Source organism: Berghia stephanieae, chromosome 3 (assembly GCF_034508935.2).
Source record: "Berghia stephanieae isolate SIO BIC M18660-M18661 chromosome 3, UCSD_Bste_1.3, whole genome shotgun sequence".
NCBI classification, from domain to species: Eukaryota; Metazoa; Mollusca; class Gastropoda; order Nudibranchia; family Aeolidiidae; genus Berghia; species Berghia stephanieae.
This window is the reverse complement of record NC_088362.1, coordinates 67,361,093-67,380,821: the sequence shown is the minus strand read 5'-3', so window position 1 is coordinate 67,380,821 and position 19,729 is coordinate 67,361,093. Positions and strand designations below refer to the sequence as shown.

The 19,729-nt window shown below is 32.9% G+C and overlaps 1 protein-coding gene across 2 annotated transcripts in view; it reads right to left on the bottom strand.

The window, feature by feature from the left end:
* The window catches only part of LOC144968262 (serine-protein kinase ATM-like), a 72,043-nt gene extending 52,691 nt beyond the window's left edge, over positions 1-19,352 (bottom strand). The window contains exons 1-14 of one of the 2 annotated variants that reach the window (XM_078906442.1): positions 19,208-19,352; positions 13,359-13,444; positions 11,885-11,992; positions 10,631-10,775; positions 9,281-9,448; positions 7,705-7,864; positions 6,486-6,648; positions 5,671-5,781; positions 4,729-4,805; positions 3,659-3,725; positions 3,080-3,240; positions 2,438-2,545; positions 1,090-1,215; positions 1-206 (exon numbers count right to left, since the gene is read on the bottom strand). The exon at positions 1-206 is cut by the window's left edge and continues 497 nt beyond it. In XM_078906442.1, coding sequence (XP_078762568.1) covers positions 1-206; positions 1,090-1,215; positions 2,438-2,545; positions 3,080-3,240; positions 3,659-3,725; positions 4,729-4,805; positions 5,671-5,781; positions 6,486-6,648; positions 7,705-7,864; positions 9,281-9,448; positions 10,631-10,775; positions 11,885-11,992; positions 13,359-13,424 — 1,666 coding nt within the window. In that variant the 5' untranslated portion in view covers positions 13,425-13,444; positions 19,208-19,352. Of the gene's footprint in view, positions 207-1,089; positions 1,216-2,437; positions 2,546-3,079; positions 3,241-3,658; positions 3,726-4,728; positions 4,806-5,670; positions 5,782-6,485; positions 6,649-7,704; positions 7,865-9,280; positions 9,449-10,630; positions 10,776-11,884; positions 11,993-13,358; positions 13,445-16,269; positions 16,424-19,207 lie in introns of those variants that run through there. The other variant, XM_078906443.1, reaches the window with a different exon arrangement.
* Positions 19,353-19,729: the final 377 nt, after the last annotated feature.

Sequence of the window (19,729 nt, the reverse complement as noted above, 5' to 3'; positions counted from 1 at the left end):
GAAAATAGTTCTCTGGTAAATTCTGTGACTTGAGAAGTGATATGAGCAGACTGGCTGATGCTTGAGATGGTTTACAATAGTCGGGTAGAAAAAGATTCCAAATTTCTTTTCCTGGATGTAGTACATTTAGCTGTAGGATTGCTGACATGAGATGGAAACCATTTTCTTGGCAGTCTTCTGTTTTTGTATGACTTGAATTGATATTACTGATGGAGGAGGGGGTTGGTGGAAATAAAGAAAATAATTATTTTTTCCCCTTTCCATACAATTGATTACTCACTGTACATAACTTTATCAAACTTCCCTAGTTTACTTGATAACTACCATTGTTTTGTTCATTTCATTCGTAAAATGATTACAGTAAAAAGGATTCGTGGTGAAATAATTGTCGCAGCTTGACTTGGCTCACGTCTTATATTACATCATAATATGCGTCCCACATTGTATATCCTGTATTAGGTTGGAATAAACAAGCTCAAGAAAATTGAGCTTAACCCTCCCCGTACCAACTATAGGAAAAGTGTCAACATTCGTTACGATACAACCAACATTTTCTTATTCAAATGAAAAATTCTATGTAATGAGTTCTATCTCCAATATGTATAGATTCTATGTTAATTATAACTGTTTTTATCTTTTTTATTGTTGGCTGAATAAGACTGTTGAGCCTGAGATGTTCTATATAAATCATGTTGTTTTTTTTAAAGCTTTTATATTTATTTTCGATCAATACAATGACAAATTACGATCTGAGAGAAATTCAGTCTAAACATAACGGTTAAAATGATAACTGAAATTTTTATTATTCAGCAACTGAAAATGATTTAATCTGTTAGGAAATTTATCTATATCCTTTCAATCAAAAATATATTTCTTTCAAAACAAGACGCCTGGGTTATTCCAGTCTTCCCTTGGAATAAACCCTAAAGAAAAATTTCCCCTTAGGGATGAATAAAGGGAATTTTTTTTTTTTTTTTTTTTTAATTTTAAAACGAACTTCCTAATGGTATGAGCAGAGTAAAGAAGACACCATCAACCATCTTCTTTACTGTAAGCATTATCATACCATTTAATAATACCAATCCTTACCCAAGGGAAACTTTCCACACAGTCTGCCATTCTTTGAGAGTGTCTTGTAAGAGAGTGTTGTCATGATGGTTGAAAATTCGGGTCAAAGAGGCCAAGGCATCAAATACAAAACATAATGGATGAGCCCTTAATGGAAAAGAAATGTATCATTAAGAGAGGTGTGGTTGTGGTAATAAAAACAGAGGGATCTAAATCAGGACAATCAAATGGTACCAATTCTACAATTATCGACTATAATTGGTTGTATATTTTTACATTTTTGTGCATTTGCATCTATTATATATGAATACATTGTCGCCATAGATTCTCAACTTTGTGTTTATACATTTTCATGCATGCCACGTCTGTAAACGAATTTCAATTTTTTAATTTTTTTTTATTAATAAAGTATATATTATTATTATTATTATTATTATTATTATTATTATTATTATTATTATTATTATTATTATTATTATTATTACTATATTATCCTTTTCCCCCTTATAATCTATACCTAACACCACCACACACATCTACAACGCTATAACAACAATGGCGGTGTGGTTAATCTTGATTCTGTAGAGTTAAGTGGACAATGGCATTTGTTTGCTATTTATTGCATAGGACGATTGCTTATCATAAAGTACTTTCACCTGTAGCAACATGCCCAATCACTGTTTGTTGGCTAGGGAAATTGGAAAAAAAAATATTAACTGCATCTGGGATTGATACCAGACGCTTTGTTTGAGATAAATAATGCTCTTTCACTTAGATGTGCAATAATTGTCGTCTTTTAAGACCTTGAGATAATAATAAGGATAGTGATGATGATGATGATGATGATGATGATGATGATGAATAATGATGATAATGATGATGATGATGATGATGATGATGATGATGATGATGATGATGATGATGACCACAACAACAACAACACCAATAATAATAATAATAATAATAATAATAATAATAATAATAATAATAAAAATAATAATGATAATAATAATGATAATAATAATAATAATAATAATAATAATAATAATAATAATAATAATAATAATAATAATAATAATAATATAATAAAAATAGTCATAATAATAATATTAACAACAACAACAATAACAACAACAATAACAATAATAATAATAATAATAATAATAATAATAATAATAATAATAATAATAATAATAATAATAATAATAATAATAATAATAATAACTAACTTGTTTTGTGCTTAACCCCGTTAACATAGGTACAAAGCGCTGTACGGTGACATTACAGATAACATCAATAATTTAAAACACCTATATCATGGGCCACTTCCACACATAAATCTGCTATTAAAAAAAATAATTTAACTCACTGTGTACAATCCAGCAATATCGATGTTAGGACCTGAAGTATTTGACGTAGACAAGCTTCATCAAAGGAGGTTGGGTAGGAATCCAACAAGCTGGTCAAGACTTGCAGCCTGTAATGGGATACAATGTTGAAATAAATTTGTTTGAACCTGTGAGGTTGAACAAAATAAGTATCCATAGGATTCTTTTAACGACAAAATACTTAAGAAATTTTCCAAATTTAAAAACCTTTTCTCAACCAAAACTTAAAGTTGTAATAGTAAAAGATAGTTATGTGACAATTTATCCAGAGATATCACAGAAACGGTATTATTATTGGGGGTTTTTTGTTTTGTTTTTTCTTTTCTGTTCAATCATTGAATAATACATGTCAAAGACATATAAAAAGCAACTGGTCCATTTAATTCAACTGTTTATATGTAATTCTGTTACTTTGGATAAATGACGACAATGATGATGATGACGATGACGATGATGATGATGATAATAATGATGATGATCCTGAGGATGATGATGATAATGATGATATAATTGTGATGATCCCTTTTATTCTACTTTAAATCAAGAAACTAAATTAATTTTAAGTATCATAATCTATAGAAATCAACACAAATTAAAAACAGCAATAATGATATGTAATATACCAAGGGACGACTTCAGATGAATTGGAATGCATTTTGATGATTTCCAAAAGGGGCATTTTGCTAGGAGAAAGGCGAATGCGTTTTGAAGATGAGTCTTCATTATCTTCACTTTCATTATCAGCAGACACAGAACCACCACAGATTGGAATGAGATGAGGGAGCTGAATTAGAAACAAGGCATATCATCGATGTTATGTCTGAATCAGTTTTTATATTCATGTTAAACACCAAAAAAACCCCCCAAAAACAGCAACAATGATATACAATGAAAAAATTAGCTGGATCCAATCTTACTCGATTTTAAAGAAAAATATTTTAACGTAAAGCTATGACACCAATAGTGCTTTTTGTAATATATGTTACCAATCTATGTAAGGTGTAACCTCCAATTAAAGCGATTAAAATAATTATCACATGCATAAACATGCGTGCATTAAATTAAAAAGGAATATGCTCATATTCTTGAATCTGACACCTTTACGAGTAGCAGATAAGAAAAGATTCAAACCCAGAGCTTTCATATATTATAGCCAGATTTATACCATCAAGTCTATGTATTTGTCAAGCATATCATCCTACCTGTTTGTAAACGTCTCTAGCTAAGCATATCAAGTCAGCCTTAAGGACAGCAGCCTTGGATTTGTGACTGATGAGCAGGTGAGGAGAAAATTCATGAGTTAGTTTTATGGTCGAAATTGAAGTTTTATATTCCCTTTCAATATTCTGATAACCAATGCCAAACCTACCTACTTCAATTTTTTTTAAATCTGTATTTTTTTAGAGGACTCATGGCCCACATATTTTACGATTATTGATTTACAAATTTTCCCAAAGAAGAATCTAATTAAACGTCAAAGTCTTTGTCTCTGGCACAAAATGGTCCTTTCTGACAATTGATTAAGAGATAACTATGAACCTCTTTAGTTGGAGAAAAAAAATCGTAGTATTATGATTTTTTCTATGTAGAAGGCAGGTTTGCAATGCATCTCAATACTAATACATCAAAATACAGAACAATTTCCCTCACTTATTACTTACGAGGTATCATGGTCGCCTTTATATTTTGATGTGCTAGTGTATCGTGATATATTGTTACAAAGCAAAATCCTCCCATCTTGAGTTAACATTCTATTTCCATGGTGATTCATATTGATTACTATTTCATGTCTTTACTTATATTCCAGGATAATTTTTGACAAGCCACTTAAGGAAAATTAAGACACATTTATTAAAATAAGAACATTTATTTGGCTGTTTTAAATCAGGCTTAACAGCTTTCCATGCTTTTACGACCTGCCTCAAAGAACCAAAGTTTCTAACTTAATAAATTCTGACAGGCGACATCCACATATTTGGGATTATCGGGAATAATACAAAACAACAAAAAATACAATCAACTAAACAAAAAAACAATAACCTACATTAATTTCTAAAAATAACAATGATCTTAGTTTTAATTATATGCACACACACACAAACACACACACACAAACAAAACAGCAATCATACACTGTTTTAAATTACAAGTATTTGGTAAGGAAAACAAAGTCAATTAAGTATATTATTTCATATCGCTCCTTTCAAAGTAAAAGAGAGAAAATGTCTTCTACTCAAATATTAATTTGATTAACATTTGATTATATATTCACCCAGGTAAGAATTTCTGCCTTGTCGACACACTGTCAATGTGATTTACTAGAGAGTCGTGGAGACTTGCCAGATGGTTCTGTTGATTATTTTGTAGAAAATAAAAAGTACACATTTTAATAATAGAATCAGACTTGCATCTTCACTTTGAACTTAGCAATTCACACTCACTTGGTAGTAGTTTTTAATTATTAAGCTTCTAGAAATGTGAATTCATACTAAATCATTCACAACTACACAACGTCACGTTTACCTTCAACACTGAAGCTGCAATATTAATGCATTGAATTTGATTGGATCTGAAAACATTGTAGTAAACCCCAAATTTCCCTCAGAAATTTTGAGCCCACAAGTCAAAGTATTTGTTTATTTGACGTATAACTTGTGATAGGTGGTGGACGACTAAAGACAACTTTGCACAATATAAAATTTAAAGTCATCATCAGAGTTTTAAATGAGAATTTAGCTCAAACCTGTAGATGCAGGTGAACAAAATAGTAAAAATAATTTGCAAAAATGAGGAGGTGGGTCAACCAATTTATTGAAATTGCTTTAAATCATCATCATCATAATCCTCATTATCATTATTATTGTTATTATAATAATAATAATAATAATAATAATAATAATAATAATAATAAAAAATAATAATAATAATAATAATAATAATAATAATAATAATAATAATAATGATGATGATAATAACTATTATTATTATTATTATTAATAATAATAATAATATTACGATTATTATTATTATTATTATTATTATTATTATTATTATTATTATTATTATTATTATTATTATTATTATTATTATAACAACAATAATAATGATCAATAATATCATCACTATCATTATTATTATTGCCGTCATCATCGTCATCAAAATCATTATTGAAAAAAAAAAAGACAGGCTAAAACAATCCAGTTAATGATAATACCTTCCATGTTGTCCAATCATAAGCACAGCTGCCAGCTTGCAATTCCCCCTGACCTTTCGGATGATGAAGGGTGACTTGTAAATGTAGTTGCTTTATCAACTCTTCCTTCAACTGGAAACAGATTATAATGTTGAACTGAATGGATGATTTAACTCAAATTACATTTTTTTTTTTACTTAACAAATATTAGTTTTTCAAAGTTAGCCTACTATTCATAATACAAAGCCAAATCCTTCAATTGGGACAAACCTCAATTAGCATTATATTGCTCTGAATATAAAAAAAATTCTAACATAGAATTTGAATGTCAAATTATAATGGATACATGGAAAAAGATGCCGTGAGAGCACTGGAACGAAGAGAACAGATCTCATTTCTAGACTCTGGACAGGGAACAGGGTACTGTCGACTGAAACAACATAATATGTACTCTGAGTTTGGTTGTGGAGATAATGGCAATTTATAATAGCCTCGACTCACAGATATCACAATGAAACTCTATGGCAATATCGATTACCTTCAGAGGACTATGGAATTCGCTATAGCAATAGAATCCAGCTTTGATCTATTTCGGTGCAAGAAGAAGAAGAAGAAAAAGAAGAAGAAGAAGAAGAAGAAGAAGAAGAAGAAGAAGAAGAAGAAGAAGAAGAAGAAGAAGAAGAAGAAGAAGAAGAAGAAGAAGAAGAAGAAAAAGAAGATGAAGAACTCTTGTGCCAAATCAAAATAGCATATGACCAACATGTCAAGAAACAAAGAAAAATAAAGACAAGCTGTTCAATATAAAAGCTATCTCTTTTTTTTTTAAAAGAACTTACCTTGACCCTCTCTGTCCCCGTTTTACCCCAAATGTTCAACATATATCTCATATTGTTGTGGCCAAAGAAACACAAAAGATGTCTTGAATTCGTGGCTATAGAATAGCTGAACACGTTCAATGCAGTCACAAGATTCTCCACTTGAGATGAGGGCTGCATTTCACTGTTAGACATTGAAAGCCATAGATGACAAGCATTGAACACAAGAAAAATAAATAAAATTTAAAAACAGAAAGAAGATTTATTTGAAAAGGAGAATCTTATGTATGTTTAATTAAATATTCAAAATAAGGTGTTTATATCACCTGAAAATTATAAACAGCCTCTTGAAATCAATTGGTTAAAGAATTCACCCAGCAAATTCAAAGTTCAAGGATAGGTATGCATCAAAGGGAGCAGATCAAAGTAAAAGATCAGGAACTTGAAGACATCGACACTTTTTGCTATCTTGAGAGTATAATTGACAAGGATGGAGGCACGGAAGCAGAGGTGAAAGCACAGATAGGAAAAACACAGATGCATTCACATCTTTGAACAGAGTTTGGAGAACTAAAGATATCTCTCTTCAACTAAAGCTAAGACTATTCAACTCAAATGTGAAGTCTGTCCTACTGTATGGATGTGAAATTTGGAATGCATTGCAAACATCTATAAGTCGGATACAGATTTTCATAAACAGGTGCATGCATAAGCTACTCAGAATATAATAGATGGATAGAATTAAGAATGAAGAAATATGGAAAAGAACACAGCAGAAACCAGTGTGAGAGGAAATAGGAAGAAGACGATGGAGGTGGATTGGACACACCCTTAGAAAGAATAACTCCACTATAACAAAGAAAGTATTGGACTGGAACCCTCAGGGCAGAAGATCAAGGGGAAGGCCACGGGGAACATGGAGAAGAATTAAAGAAGCTGATATCCAGAGAAGTGATAAGACATGGAACGAGAGTTAGCTCAGGATAGAGAAGGATGGAAAATGTTTGTCCATGGCCTATACCCTGTCCAGGGTGAAAAAGGCAATGATGATGATGATGATTACCTGAAAGTCTTGAAGGCATTGTTTAACTCCAGATAATAAACACATGTTCATAATTTTTATGTTCACAATTAAATATTCATAATTTTACAATGAATAATTGTTTTTTAAAAAGTTCTTTTAAACAAAATCATTGAGGACTGGCGTCTTTATCTATTTTTAAACCCATCCATGACCTACCTCACAAGTGGTATCACATCTTGAAAAAATTTGGATAACTCAACAGTGTCAATATTTCCCTGTTTGATGCAACCGTCTATTAAATCCAATATCGTTGATGCAAGTAATGTCCGATCAATAGTCTTATTCAGGTAAAACTGACACAGAAGTTTGAGTAGCTCTGGGCGAAAGAGACAAAAGAAAATATTTTAAATGAAACAATAAAACAAAAATACACAAAAATGGGAAAAGAGAAAATCTAAATCCTTGATAAAAGTAGGTATCATTATTTTCTGTATATCGAGACCTCTTGTTAAGAATGAAAATTAAATATAATAATAAAACTAAATATGCACAGAAATATTACCCAGTTCCACTATTTCAGCATGCTGAGTGTAGTTCACAATATTTCACTAGCAGAAATATGGAACCAGATTTCTATTTCATTCAGTACATCATCTATAAGGCGCCTTTTTGTTGTTTTTTTAGTTAGTTATACTAGTTGCCTGGGCCAAATGAAAATATACTTACACTAGGAGACAATGGCAAACCCAGAGTTCATCCAATCATTGTCATCAATCCAGTAACTGACTTCACTGAATATCGCTCAACTTTTGTATAAGATGAGACACGATACCCCTTAACCTAAATTAGATTGTTGTTAAGCTTTTCATGCACATGTTCAAATCATCTCATCAGCTTTCTTTGTATTTTGTTTGATCTCTGTGTGTTGTAATATTTCATCTAAACTATTTATCAATCTCTTTAAGCTTATTGTATTTTGTTGTATTTTTGTTGTTGATATCATTGTTGTTTTCAGTTTTAGCTATTGTTTATGTTGTTGATGTTGGAACTTGTGATCTTCAGTTAGTCTGTTGCTGTGAAAAGTGTGTTGTCTACATCAGGGTATGGAAGGAGATAGTGTCGCACTGTATTCTGTAGTCTCTATCAAATAGACAACAAAGATCATCCCTTCCAGATCTTCCATCATTATAAATCAAGTTTGTTTAACTATTGTTTTCGTTGTTGGCTGAATAAAAGGTAAAGACAAAGCTAATCTTTATATATTTGATACTTGAGAATCCTGAAAGCTGTATTCATAGAGCATGCAACTTGCACATTACACGTTGTTGAGCCTCCCTCCCAAATTAGATATGATCAAAAGATCAGGAGTCAGTAAGGAAAGTCACTTGAATAGGCCTGGTCAAAAGACCAATAGACTCAACGGATCTAGATGAAATCTGCATTGAGTTGGGGGTGGAGGGGAGATTCTGACTGCTTTGTCCTCTTTGCAGTGATTGATGGATCTAAATTAAATCTGATAGAAAGTGCTTTTTGTGATGTACTAGCATCCTACTATTCAAAATATACTAAAACATTAATGTGGTTCCATCAAACTACAGAAATTTTGATAAATCGGAGAGCCATGGGTCTTATGGCTGTAAAGAATGAATTTTGGTCGAAACTTGTAATATTTATTTATTATTCAGTTTCCATAAATGCCAAAGTAACCATCAAAAAAATAAAAAGCAAAAGCCTGAAAATTTCCAAACTTCTTAAGAATTCCTTTACTTTTTATGGGTTCTTTTTCACTCACCACTCCATTGATCTGAGGTAATTTCCAACCAGTATTTCCGTACTTTCAAGATGCGTTTGTGTAGTAAACCAACAAAGTCTTGGCCAAAGTCTGCCAGAATATAGGATTCCTTTAGGCTACTCATGATGGTATTGATGAGCAAACTTATTTTCAAATATGGAGTGGTCCCTGTAAACGAAGAAAACATTTTCAAATAATGAGAAACCCTGATGTGATGATCTATTTCCGACAACCCAAAATTTTAAAATATACTCTGCAAAGCAGCTTCATGGTAAAGATTTTTTTTTTGGTATCTGAAAGTTTCACGGTATTTCTGAAAAGTTGTACTGACTGATAGGTGTCAGACAGATCAGAAAAAAAAAATACAAGAAAAAATCAGCTTCCTATTTGGTGATTAAAGCTCAGATCTTCTGATTACTAGTAATTTGTTACACCTCAGAAGTTACCCGATAGTTGGGACAACTTAATATGTATAGTCTTCTAAAAGTAAGAAAATGTTGCTGAAACCTCTTTCCCATCCTGTAACGGAATCCCATTAATGCCAATATCATAAGTTTTGGGGATTTTTTATGAGGGAGACGAGGGGTAATCTCTTAGTATGTGGGAGTTTTTCAAATTTTTGTCCAAGAAAGTGGGGGATTTAAAATATTTTTATGGAGTTTCAATCAAAATAGATCAAAATTTGTGACCACTTAAGTTTATTCCTCATCAATAATGTCCTATAGTATTGAAGCTTAATCTTCTCTGTTTTTTATATACTGGCAGGATAAAGTTAGAATCCCATTACATGGACTCACTGCTGTAATGCTAATTCAAAGCTGCATAGTTCACAGGCTAAAAATTAGACGCAGATAGTTTTCTCTTATGATCTTCTTCAACATATAGTTATCATCTTCAAAGTTTCATGAAGGATTTGTTCTATTTCATAAGTGAAAATGTAACTGGTATACTCTTTGTGAACAGGAAGGATACACATTCTAGTGTTGTTGAGACGTGATTTCTGTAAGGCACTGGTCCAAGCATTATGTATTCAAGGTATCAACACACACCCTTTTTCTGTCATCTTGAAAACCCTGAAATAACGACACCCCTGGATAACAACATAACTTTCCATTCCTGGGCGATGTCATTATACAGGGATTGCACTGCGTGTTGTTTAATCAGATGCTTGAATGCAATAAAAATATACCAAAGAACCAGAAATTTATGTATAATATCATGGGACTGGTATTTGGTAAAAAATTGCAAAACACCCATAAAATAGAATGCATAAGTAATTATTTAAATTCAGTAAATGTTCCTTCCAATCAGAGATTAACAATAATATCACCAATTTGAAAAGTTACTTACTGCCGGTGGCTACTTTCACAACTACCTTGAGGAGACTTATGACCTCATTCTTCCTTGTCTGCCTGTTCAAACGAGTTGCTGAGGTCACATTTTCTTTGGCTTTTTGAATGGTCAGCAATTCAGCCTCCATGTAGCTCATCACAGCCTTGGATAAACATAAAGTGTGATAATTTAAAAATATAATGAATGTTAAGACTAAAAAAGTCATTTTGACTTCATTTATTTGGATTTACAAAATTCAGGTGACTTCAAATAAAATAGTTATGGAGCCCTTGAGACTGACAGCCCAAGAGATTTTATCCCAATTTATGTGTCATGAAATGATCAATCATGATTGCTTATATTAATAAAAACGAGCTTTCATATGTGCCATATCTACTATAGAGACTCAAAGTGCTTTACATGATTACTACCGCCTGGATAGAAAGACAGTCTACCACAAATTACTTTACACCAATTTAAAGTAAACCCGGGTATCTATCCAATACTGAGTGGAATAAGCAATTGAAAGAAAAAAAAAATAGAATTCTGACATATCTGAGTTGAACTTAGAATATTTGAGAGCAAGTCTAGCACTATTGTTTGAATCACTATGTCATTCAATACCCAAATGAGGGTGTTTAACGATAAACTAGCAGCCTAAGAAATGATAGCATTTTAACGATGACAAAAGGTTTTAATAAAAAATTTCAGCATAGATTTTGAACAAAAATGTTGAAAATGGTACCTAAAAAATGTATCTCCCAGAAGGAAAGAAAGAAAACAAAACATTCAAATAAAAAATAGTTTGGTCTTTTTTTTTTTCAACATAAAAAAGCATTGTTATTTGTGAATCACAACTACAACTCAAAGAGTGAAACATTTGAAAAAATATTTCATAGAGCAGACAACAACAAAAAAATGTACCCCCTTTTTTCAGATTTTAATCAACAGTTAGAGCTTACATAATCCCCCTTGACGCCTCCTTTCTCTAACACAACACCATTCTTCTACAAGAAAAATTAATACTTGACTTCATATTTCTTTGAGACTTTCAAGATTTTCCCCATATCTTATCAATGTATATTATTCATGTTGGAATCTAACAGTTAAGATTCCTATATATATAGCATATTTTCATGGTTGATATTATGTTCAATGTGTATTCTTTACTGATATAAAAGGTCGCCACCTGAAAATCATAGGTGTTTTTATTTTACTTGAAGAATATATATTTATCTTTCCCTTTGATTTATAATATTGCAAAACACTTACCTTGAAAATAACATTCCAGCCAATGTTTGTTGAATGTTCTGAATTATAATCAATATTTTTAATGACTCTTTCAGATTTTAGTAGGTTTTCCAAGGAAGTAGCCCCACTCTATGGGAAAAGAAAAGAAGGAAAAAAAACAAAAACAGAAGAAATGAAAGGGAGTTCTCTAAGCAACAGTTCTTGCAAGCATGACGGCTCTAACCAAAACGTGGATTAGGTCGTGTAACTGTCTGTTTAAAAAGCTTTAAATAAACTAAAATAACCATAAAATAATGATTTTTTGTTTGTTTGTTTGTTTGTTGCTTTAGGTCTCTTCCAACACAATTGAGGTTATATGAGAGACCGCTGAAACAAAAAAACAAGCAATCTAACAAAAATAGTGCAAATGTAAATCAAAATCATAACCTAAAGATATCATAAGCTAAATTATAAATAACCAAGAACAAACAGGCAGAAGATTTACAGAAAAAAAATATCCCCTGTCAAAAATACAATCACAAACCAAAGAAGCAGGATAGGCTAGTAAAGAGAAGAAGAAACGACATCACTATCGGATCGTACACCCATGCGAACATCATAGGTATATGATTCAAGGGTGATGCTCCCATCCAACCACCCGCGCTATAAAATAATGAACGGCATTCATTTCAGGTCAGGTGATGAATACACTTGGGAACATTGACGCTTACACAAGCAAAGGGACTGGTTTCGTTCTCGGATGTAATCGAAATTTTTTCTGACCCACCTTGTCCACCCTGCAGTGTTTTGATGCTCGGTCAATCAGATCTGATGGAATGTACTTTGCGACCCTATCCAAAGAATGCTAAGCAAGAACAATTGATGGTTTAATGCTATTGATGCCATGATAAATTCATTCTCTACAACAAGACTGATGAGATTGTGGTGCCCATATTATTTTTTTTAAACCTACTTCAGGCCTAGGTAAAAGGCTGCACTTCTCAGAACACTGAACTTTGCAATAGTCAATAGTTGCAGTTACTTTAAATGGGTGTGCATGGGCATATTTTGCAACATTGAAATTGCATGATTTCATATCTTTGTTGCCAAATACTTTTTCCAACAAAAAGATACAAGAAAAATATGAATTCCTAATTTTGATGACAATGAAGTAAAAGGTCTAATCAGAACACAAACGAAGCATGCTTTGAATGGGCACAGCATAGTACTATCATAATACTATGTACTCTCTACACAAAATCGTAATGGGGACAATTTGAATGATGATGATGATGATGATGATGATGATGATGATGATGATGATGATGATGATAAATAATAATAAATTCAGCAGCAAGACATATTTTGATGATGATGATGATGATGATGATGATGATGATGATGATGATGATGATGATGATGATGATGATGATGAAGTTGATGATGATAATTGATGATGATGATAAATAATAATAAATTCAGCAGCAAGGCACATTTTTGTTTCAATCTTTCTTACCTTCCTTTCTGTGGCTTTAGTAGATTGCAAAGCTCGCAAGGAGCCTTCTAAGTCAAATTTGTCCATTACAACCTACTCTGAACAATCTGAAATTGGAGAGTTAAAAGGAATTTGCTATTTTCATAGTCTGTGTAACATTTATAAAGTATGAATGTGCATATGAACAGAAAAATTCTTAAATCCGTTGACTTCCACAATTGTAGTTATTAACACCGTGTCGAAAGTTTTGTCAAAATCTAAAAATTGTTTTGGCTTTTTTTTTTTTTGTTGTTTTTCTTTTTTCAAAGCAACACTTTCGCTGTTACTCATTCACTGGTTCACAGAATTATTTCATGGTCTCATTGGAAATTAGATTGCTGTCTGCAATTTTGGCAGATTAACAAAAACATTTTAATGCAACACTTGCAATTGAAACCATAGGAAAGTGCTAGCAACACTGATTACAAAACAGTTTGAATTTTGTTTCCATCTCAATTAGAAATGTAGTTATATGACAGTTAAATGTCTAAAATTTTGAACGAAATTTGACCCCTAAATTAGCACGGGAAAGTTGTGATTGAAATCTCGTGTCCTTAATGAGAAAAGGCTAAAACAGTCAATATGAAGCTCATAATAACAAGTTGTATACCAAAATGTTTGTCTAATTGTGTTTACATTGATAAAGAGTAAAAGATGAACATTTAGAGCTATAATTATTGTGGACAGGATTTGTATGGCGGATTTTCTAACAAGCAATAGTTGGCTCAATCCTTTTAAATAGTGGCACAGCATTATCTTTAAAAAAAAATATCTGGGGAAAAATTTACCACCTTCATTGTCTTTACAACAGTAGCCTGCAACTAGTCTGCTGAGCATTATTTATGATAAAAATAATGACAATACACATTGGGGAGTGAAAGTGTAACTAGTAAAACCTTTGTCAACGGGAAAAATACACATTCTAATGTGGTTGGGATTTGTCTTATCACAGGCACTGGTCTGTGCATCACATCATTATATTAACAGGTCTCACAAGCCCCCTATTCCACCATGTTCAAATAACCACAGATGTATATCAACTCTTGATCTTGTCTTTTATTTAGTGTATTGAGATGGACGCAGAGACACTCAGGTAGCGATTGAGGATAGATTAATACAATAAGGGAACTATAGGATTAACTTTTCCGACAGACGAGTAAGAACATCTTAAATAAAGGATATTGGAAGACTATATCAATTGCTTTGAATTTCCAAAGAGGTAATATACTGACCACATTATTCAAATAAAAAGTATCGTTGATTTATTATTTACTTCCTTTTTCTATCTATTTTGCCAATTTTGCCTTAAACTTCCAAGCAATAACATATTTACAAGTCTAATTCCCGAAACTATTTGCGTGATTAAATAATGTTTTACTTGTGAATAAATTAAGCTTAGTTTAAGAGTTTTTCCATTACAATAATAACACTACTTGGGATAGGCTCCTGAACATTTATATAAGACTAAAAAATGGTTAAATACTGAACTGAACTGTGATTGTGACAACAACAACAACAACAACAATAATAATAATAATAATAATAATAATAATAATAATAATAATAATAATAATAATAATAATAATAATAATAATAATAATAATAATAATAATAATAATAATAATAATAATAATAGTATCTAGTAATAAATAGTCAAATCCCTATTGACCAACTACCAACAACCCTCCCTCATGATTTTCTTACGAGACGCCACTGTGTGTGCGTGTGTGTGTGTGTGTATATATATATATATATATATATATATATATATATATATATATATATATATATATATATATATATATATATAATAATAATAATTTGAATTCTAAACTGGTCACCACCTTCGCACTGTCTCATTCTAATTTCTAATCCCACTCCTGAAACCTCCTCCAAAAAATATTTGAATCGTTTTGTCTAGACTAAAATTATACAAATACAAATACAAAAAAGTACTATACTAGCCTACAAGGCGCCTTAACTTGATAGAGATAGGTCTATAACTTATAGTTATAGTCTATACTATGACTATTCTAGTATTATAGTTCGTAGTGTTTCTATACACCTCCGTTGACGGTGTATCTTAACGGATCGTTTTGATACACCTGTCACGCATGCGCATTCCACCCAATTTCATTAACGATATTGTGTTTCTGTATTTGGACATGGCGAAAGTTATATTGTGACATCTGTAGGATGTTTTTGTTAATAAATTTATATAAAAATATTAATAATTTAAAAAATCGAAATATAAAACCAGAAAATAGAAGTTGCATTAAAGGTAAAATAATGTTTTAGAAAGACCTTATTAAATGTGATGGACAGTCAGGTTGCTCCGTAGCGCAGTGGACAAGCTGTCAGACTCCAACCTTGAAAGTACCGGGTTCGATTCCCATTGTTGACATTTTTTTTTATTTACTTTGTTTTTGTTTGCTTTTTTTCTTACTTTTTTTTTTTTCAAAAACTTTTTATCATGTTTTTAAAAAACTTCGATTTTAATTTTTTAAAATTATTTATTTATTTGAGATCAGTATTTGTGTGCCATGTTTCTTTTTACTTTTGATTTTTTAAATTATTGTTATTATTCTTTAATTTATTATCATTGTACATCGGTAATCACTAAGCAGCTTGCTAAACTACAATCTAAAACTATTTAAACCTCATGGACGTATGCAGCAACATTTTCATTAATTTACCATCACCACCAACGGAGGTGCATAAAAACGGTGCGTTTTTGTACACCTTCAACAGAGGTGTATAAAAATGCCACCATTATAGTTAAGTTATAGTTAGATAGAGAGGTGGGCCTTTGGCCTACCAACCTCCGCTGCACGTCCAACTCGCCTTGAGCATGCATTCACGTAAAATATAAAGATTTTTCTTAAAAACCTACCTCTGTTTCAAAAACTAGCATCTTTCAACTTTCTAAGAAACATTTTGATTTTTCAGAACTTTAGTTCGTTAAAAAATACCGGCCAATCTGACCCGTTGAGTCAAATGAAAACGAAATTTTGTTGTTTACACGGTTCAAAGGAAATGCCGTAAATAAGCTTTCATGGACTTCCTGTGTTGTTTTTATAGTGTCACGTGACCGTTTTGAGAAATTTGTCGTCTGCTACAAATAATTAGACCGGTAGGGGTAGATATTTTCGTTGGAGCAGAGAAAATGTGAGTATTATTTCTTGGACTTGTAGAGAGGCCTAGGGTCCACCAGCAGTCAAGTTGATTGAATAAAAGAAAAAAAGGCCTTTTTTATCCGCCGCCACCACCACCGTGAGAGTGGAGAGGGGGGGGGGGGGGGGGTTGCATGATGAAGACGAAAGGGAGACGTGTCGCTTGGTGACGTAGAGCTTGTCAACGATGCTGGCAGATGTTCTTAACCCCTTAACAGCGAAGCAAATTATTTGCTTTCAGATAATAGTTTGCTTTTATCTTTATTATTGTTAACGGAGAATACAGCTTTTCCACCAAGAGAGCAGTCAGACTATCGCAACTCGGACTTCAATTGTCTATAATCGTTTTGCCGTTACTTGTCTTTTGATGAAAGAGGATTTGGTGTTAGGTCAAAGATCGAATTTGGCCGCTAAAGGTTGCATTGCTACTGGGTTTGCTTCTCCCCCCCCCCCCCCTCCTCCTTTTTTTATTCTTTTATTTTCAACTTAGTATTGTTGATTGCTATTTCCTTTTTTTTATGATTAGCAAGTGCCGTAGGAGTCTCACAGGATGCAGGAGTACTGCAATTAACCCTTTGCCAGTGACATTGATTTTTTTTGTTTTCAAAAAATAGTCGTCATTTATATTATTTTTTAACGCAGAAAAAAAAACGTTTCCACCATAAGAGCAGTAAGAATATTGATAAAAAGCGCTTTGAGCACGTTGGGTGGATATTGCCCTATATAAAAGCTCAAGTTTTTAAATTGTAATTTGTTTTTTGTCTTTTGATGAAAACGGTAAGATTTTATTTTTGGTCCAAGTAAGATTGATATTCGCCTTTAAAAGGTTAAGTTGTTTTGTTTTTTCAGGTTTTTTTTGTTTTGTTTTTCAAATGCGGATACGCTGCTTCTTCTTTTTTTTTTCCTCAACTGGCAAGCTATCGCTGTACTTACCCGCATGGCTTGCACACACAAAAGGATACATCTAGGTCACAAAACCTTACATCCAGGTCACAAAATCAGACAACTAGGTCACACCTCAAGACATCTCTGTTTCGTTTGTTCCAAGATAGCAAAACAAACCAGACGTCTTGGAGTTCAAAAGAGCTTTCCATAAAATATTTGGTATTTGCAAGACCCCCAGAAACCAATTCCCTATACAGCTCTTGTGCACGGTTACTTATGACCTTGATTTCTTTCGTACCCACCCGCAAAATCCCACTTATTGTGTGTTATAGGCAGAACATAATAAATAGCTGGGCTGCCACGTGCGTGACTAAATTGGCCAAAGAGAGAATCTATACTTTGGCATTAGACACCAATTACCTGATGTCTTGGTTTTTAATCCTAGCCGAGTGAGAGAGAAAAAAAAAAACAATCATACATATCTGCAAACAGCAGAACGTTTTCATTTTACATTGAGATGGGAAGGGATAACACTATGATAAGAAAGAAAGAGAGAGAGAGAGAGAGAGAGAGAGAGAGAGAGAGAGAGAGAGAGAGAGAGAGAGAGTGAGAGAGAGAGAGAGAGAGAGAGAGAGAGAGAGAGAGAGAAAGAGAGAGAGAGAGAGAGAGAGAGAGATGGGCGGGGGAATGGGGGGATAGTAAGGGGGAAATGGGAAAAGATGAAAGAAACAATGGGTTGCCTGATGACGTAGATCAAAGGATTGTTACAGCGGTGTTCACGGTGCGTACTTCGTGAAATTTTAACCTTTTACAGTGACACTGATTTTTTTTTCTCCAGATTGCTTATGCAGAATAAATCGTTTCCACCAAGAGAACAGTAGTAAGAGTATATTTCGACTCGGGCTTCAATTAAACTATAAATCGCAAAGCTTGTCATTTAATGATAACATTAAGACTAAGATCTGGAGTTTGGGGAGTGTAAGATGGAATCTCGCCATTAATGGTTAAAATTGTTTTGATTAAAAAAAAAAAATTCACACACACACACACACACACACACACACGAGCGCGCGCGGTCACGACAGCGAGGACCATCACTGACAGAATGTTGCAACGGTAAACCGGTTTATGTGTACATAGATCCTGAGGCTAGATGCCCCGTTACCGTGTACGTAGGCACTCCCAAAAAAAAAGGAAGAAAGAAAGAGACACACACACACATACACACACACACACACACACACACACACAGTCTCGCATCCTCTACGAACTAATTTTGCGCACCAATTTTTACTGCACTTATGCACCAAATTGCATACCTATCTAGGGACACTTTTTTCCGTATCTTTTTCTCAATAAACTTTTTTTTAAACCTTTGTTTTGCGCGGCAGGCGGCTGGCACTAGGGGGCACCAACCACTGAATCAGACGAAAAACACACACGATTTAGCGAGGAATGAATCATGAAAATATTTAGGATATAATTTCAAACACAACTTTTGATATTCATCAAGGATTGTCTAGTACCGAATGTTTTATGATAGAAAACAAATGTATCTTCAAATCTAAACTGCTTTTGACGGTAAGCGGTAAGTTTTTTATTTATTTTTCTGTCCAAACGAATGATTTGTCCTGGTATAGAAGCTAAGTATTGGTAACACCGGCGCAGCTCTCAAGATTAAGATAGACGGTCTAGAAATGTCATAAAGTCGCTCGGTCTTGATGAAGGAATTCTCAATTGCTAACAAGTGATATTCTTTATGCAATTATTTACCACATCAAAAATAACATCGATCTCGCTACAGATATGTTTGCACACAAGACAAGAGTCCGCTTTTCATATTTCTTTGATATCACAACTTCAAGTCAACTTCATGACTTTATGATTTCATTTCGACTTTCGGTTTCATTTTGGTAATTTAGCCAATTTTTTATCGATAAGAGCTCCATAGATTGATCCAACTGCTGTTCTGCAATCTATTGCTCATTTTCTGATCAAAAGATAAAGGGGCGTGTCCCTCGTCAACAAATAAAAGTGACTGGTGAGTACCAGTTGGGGATTGAACCAGGGACCATTTGAAATGGATACCTGTGGAGGTCATACCCAGGATAATGGGAGGTCAATATAAGGATATGAGGGGGGGGGGATAATCCGAGATTAGGACTAGGATATTATGGCAAGTGGCGAATAAACCTAGGACCTTGAGTGTGACCGCCAGTGGGGAGTAAACCTGGGGTTATGCGATGGCGACACCGATGGGGAATGAACTAGGTGTTGTAAGATGTAGACAAAAAT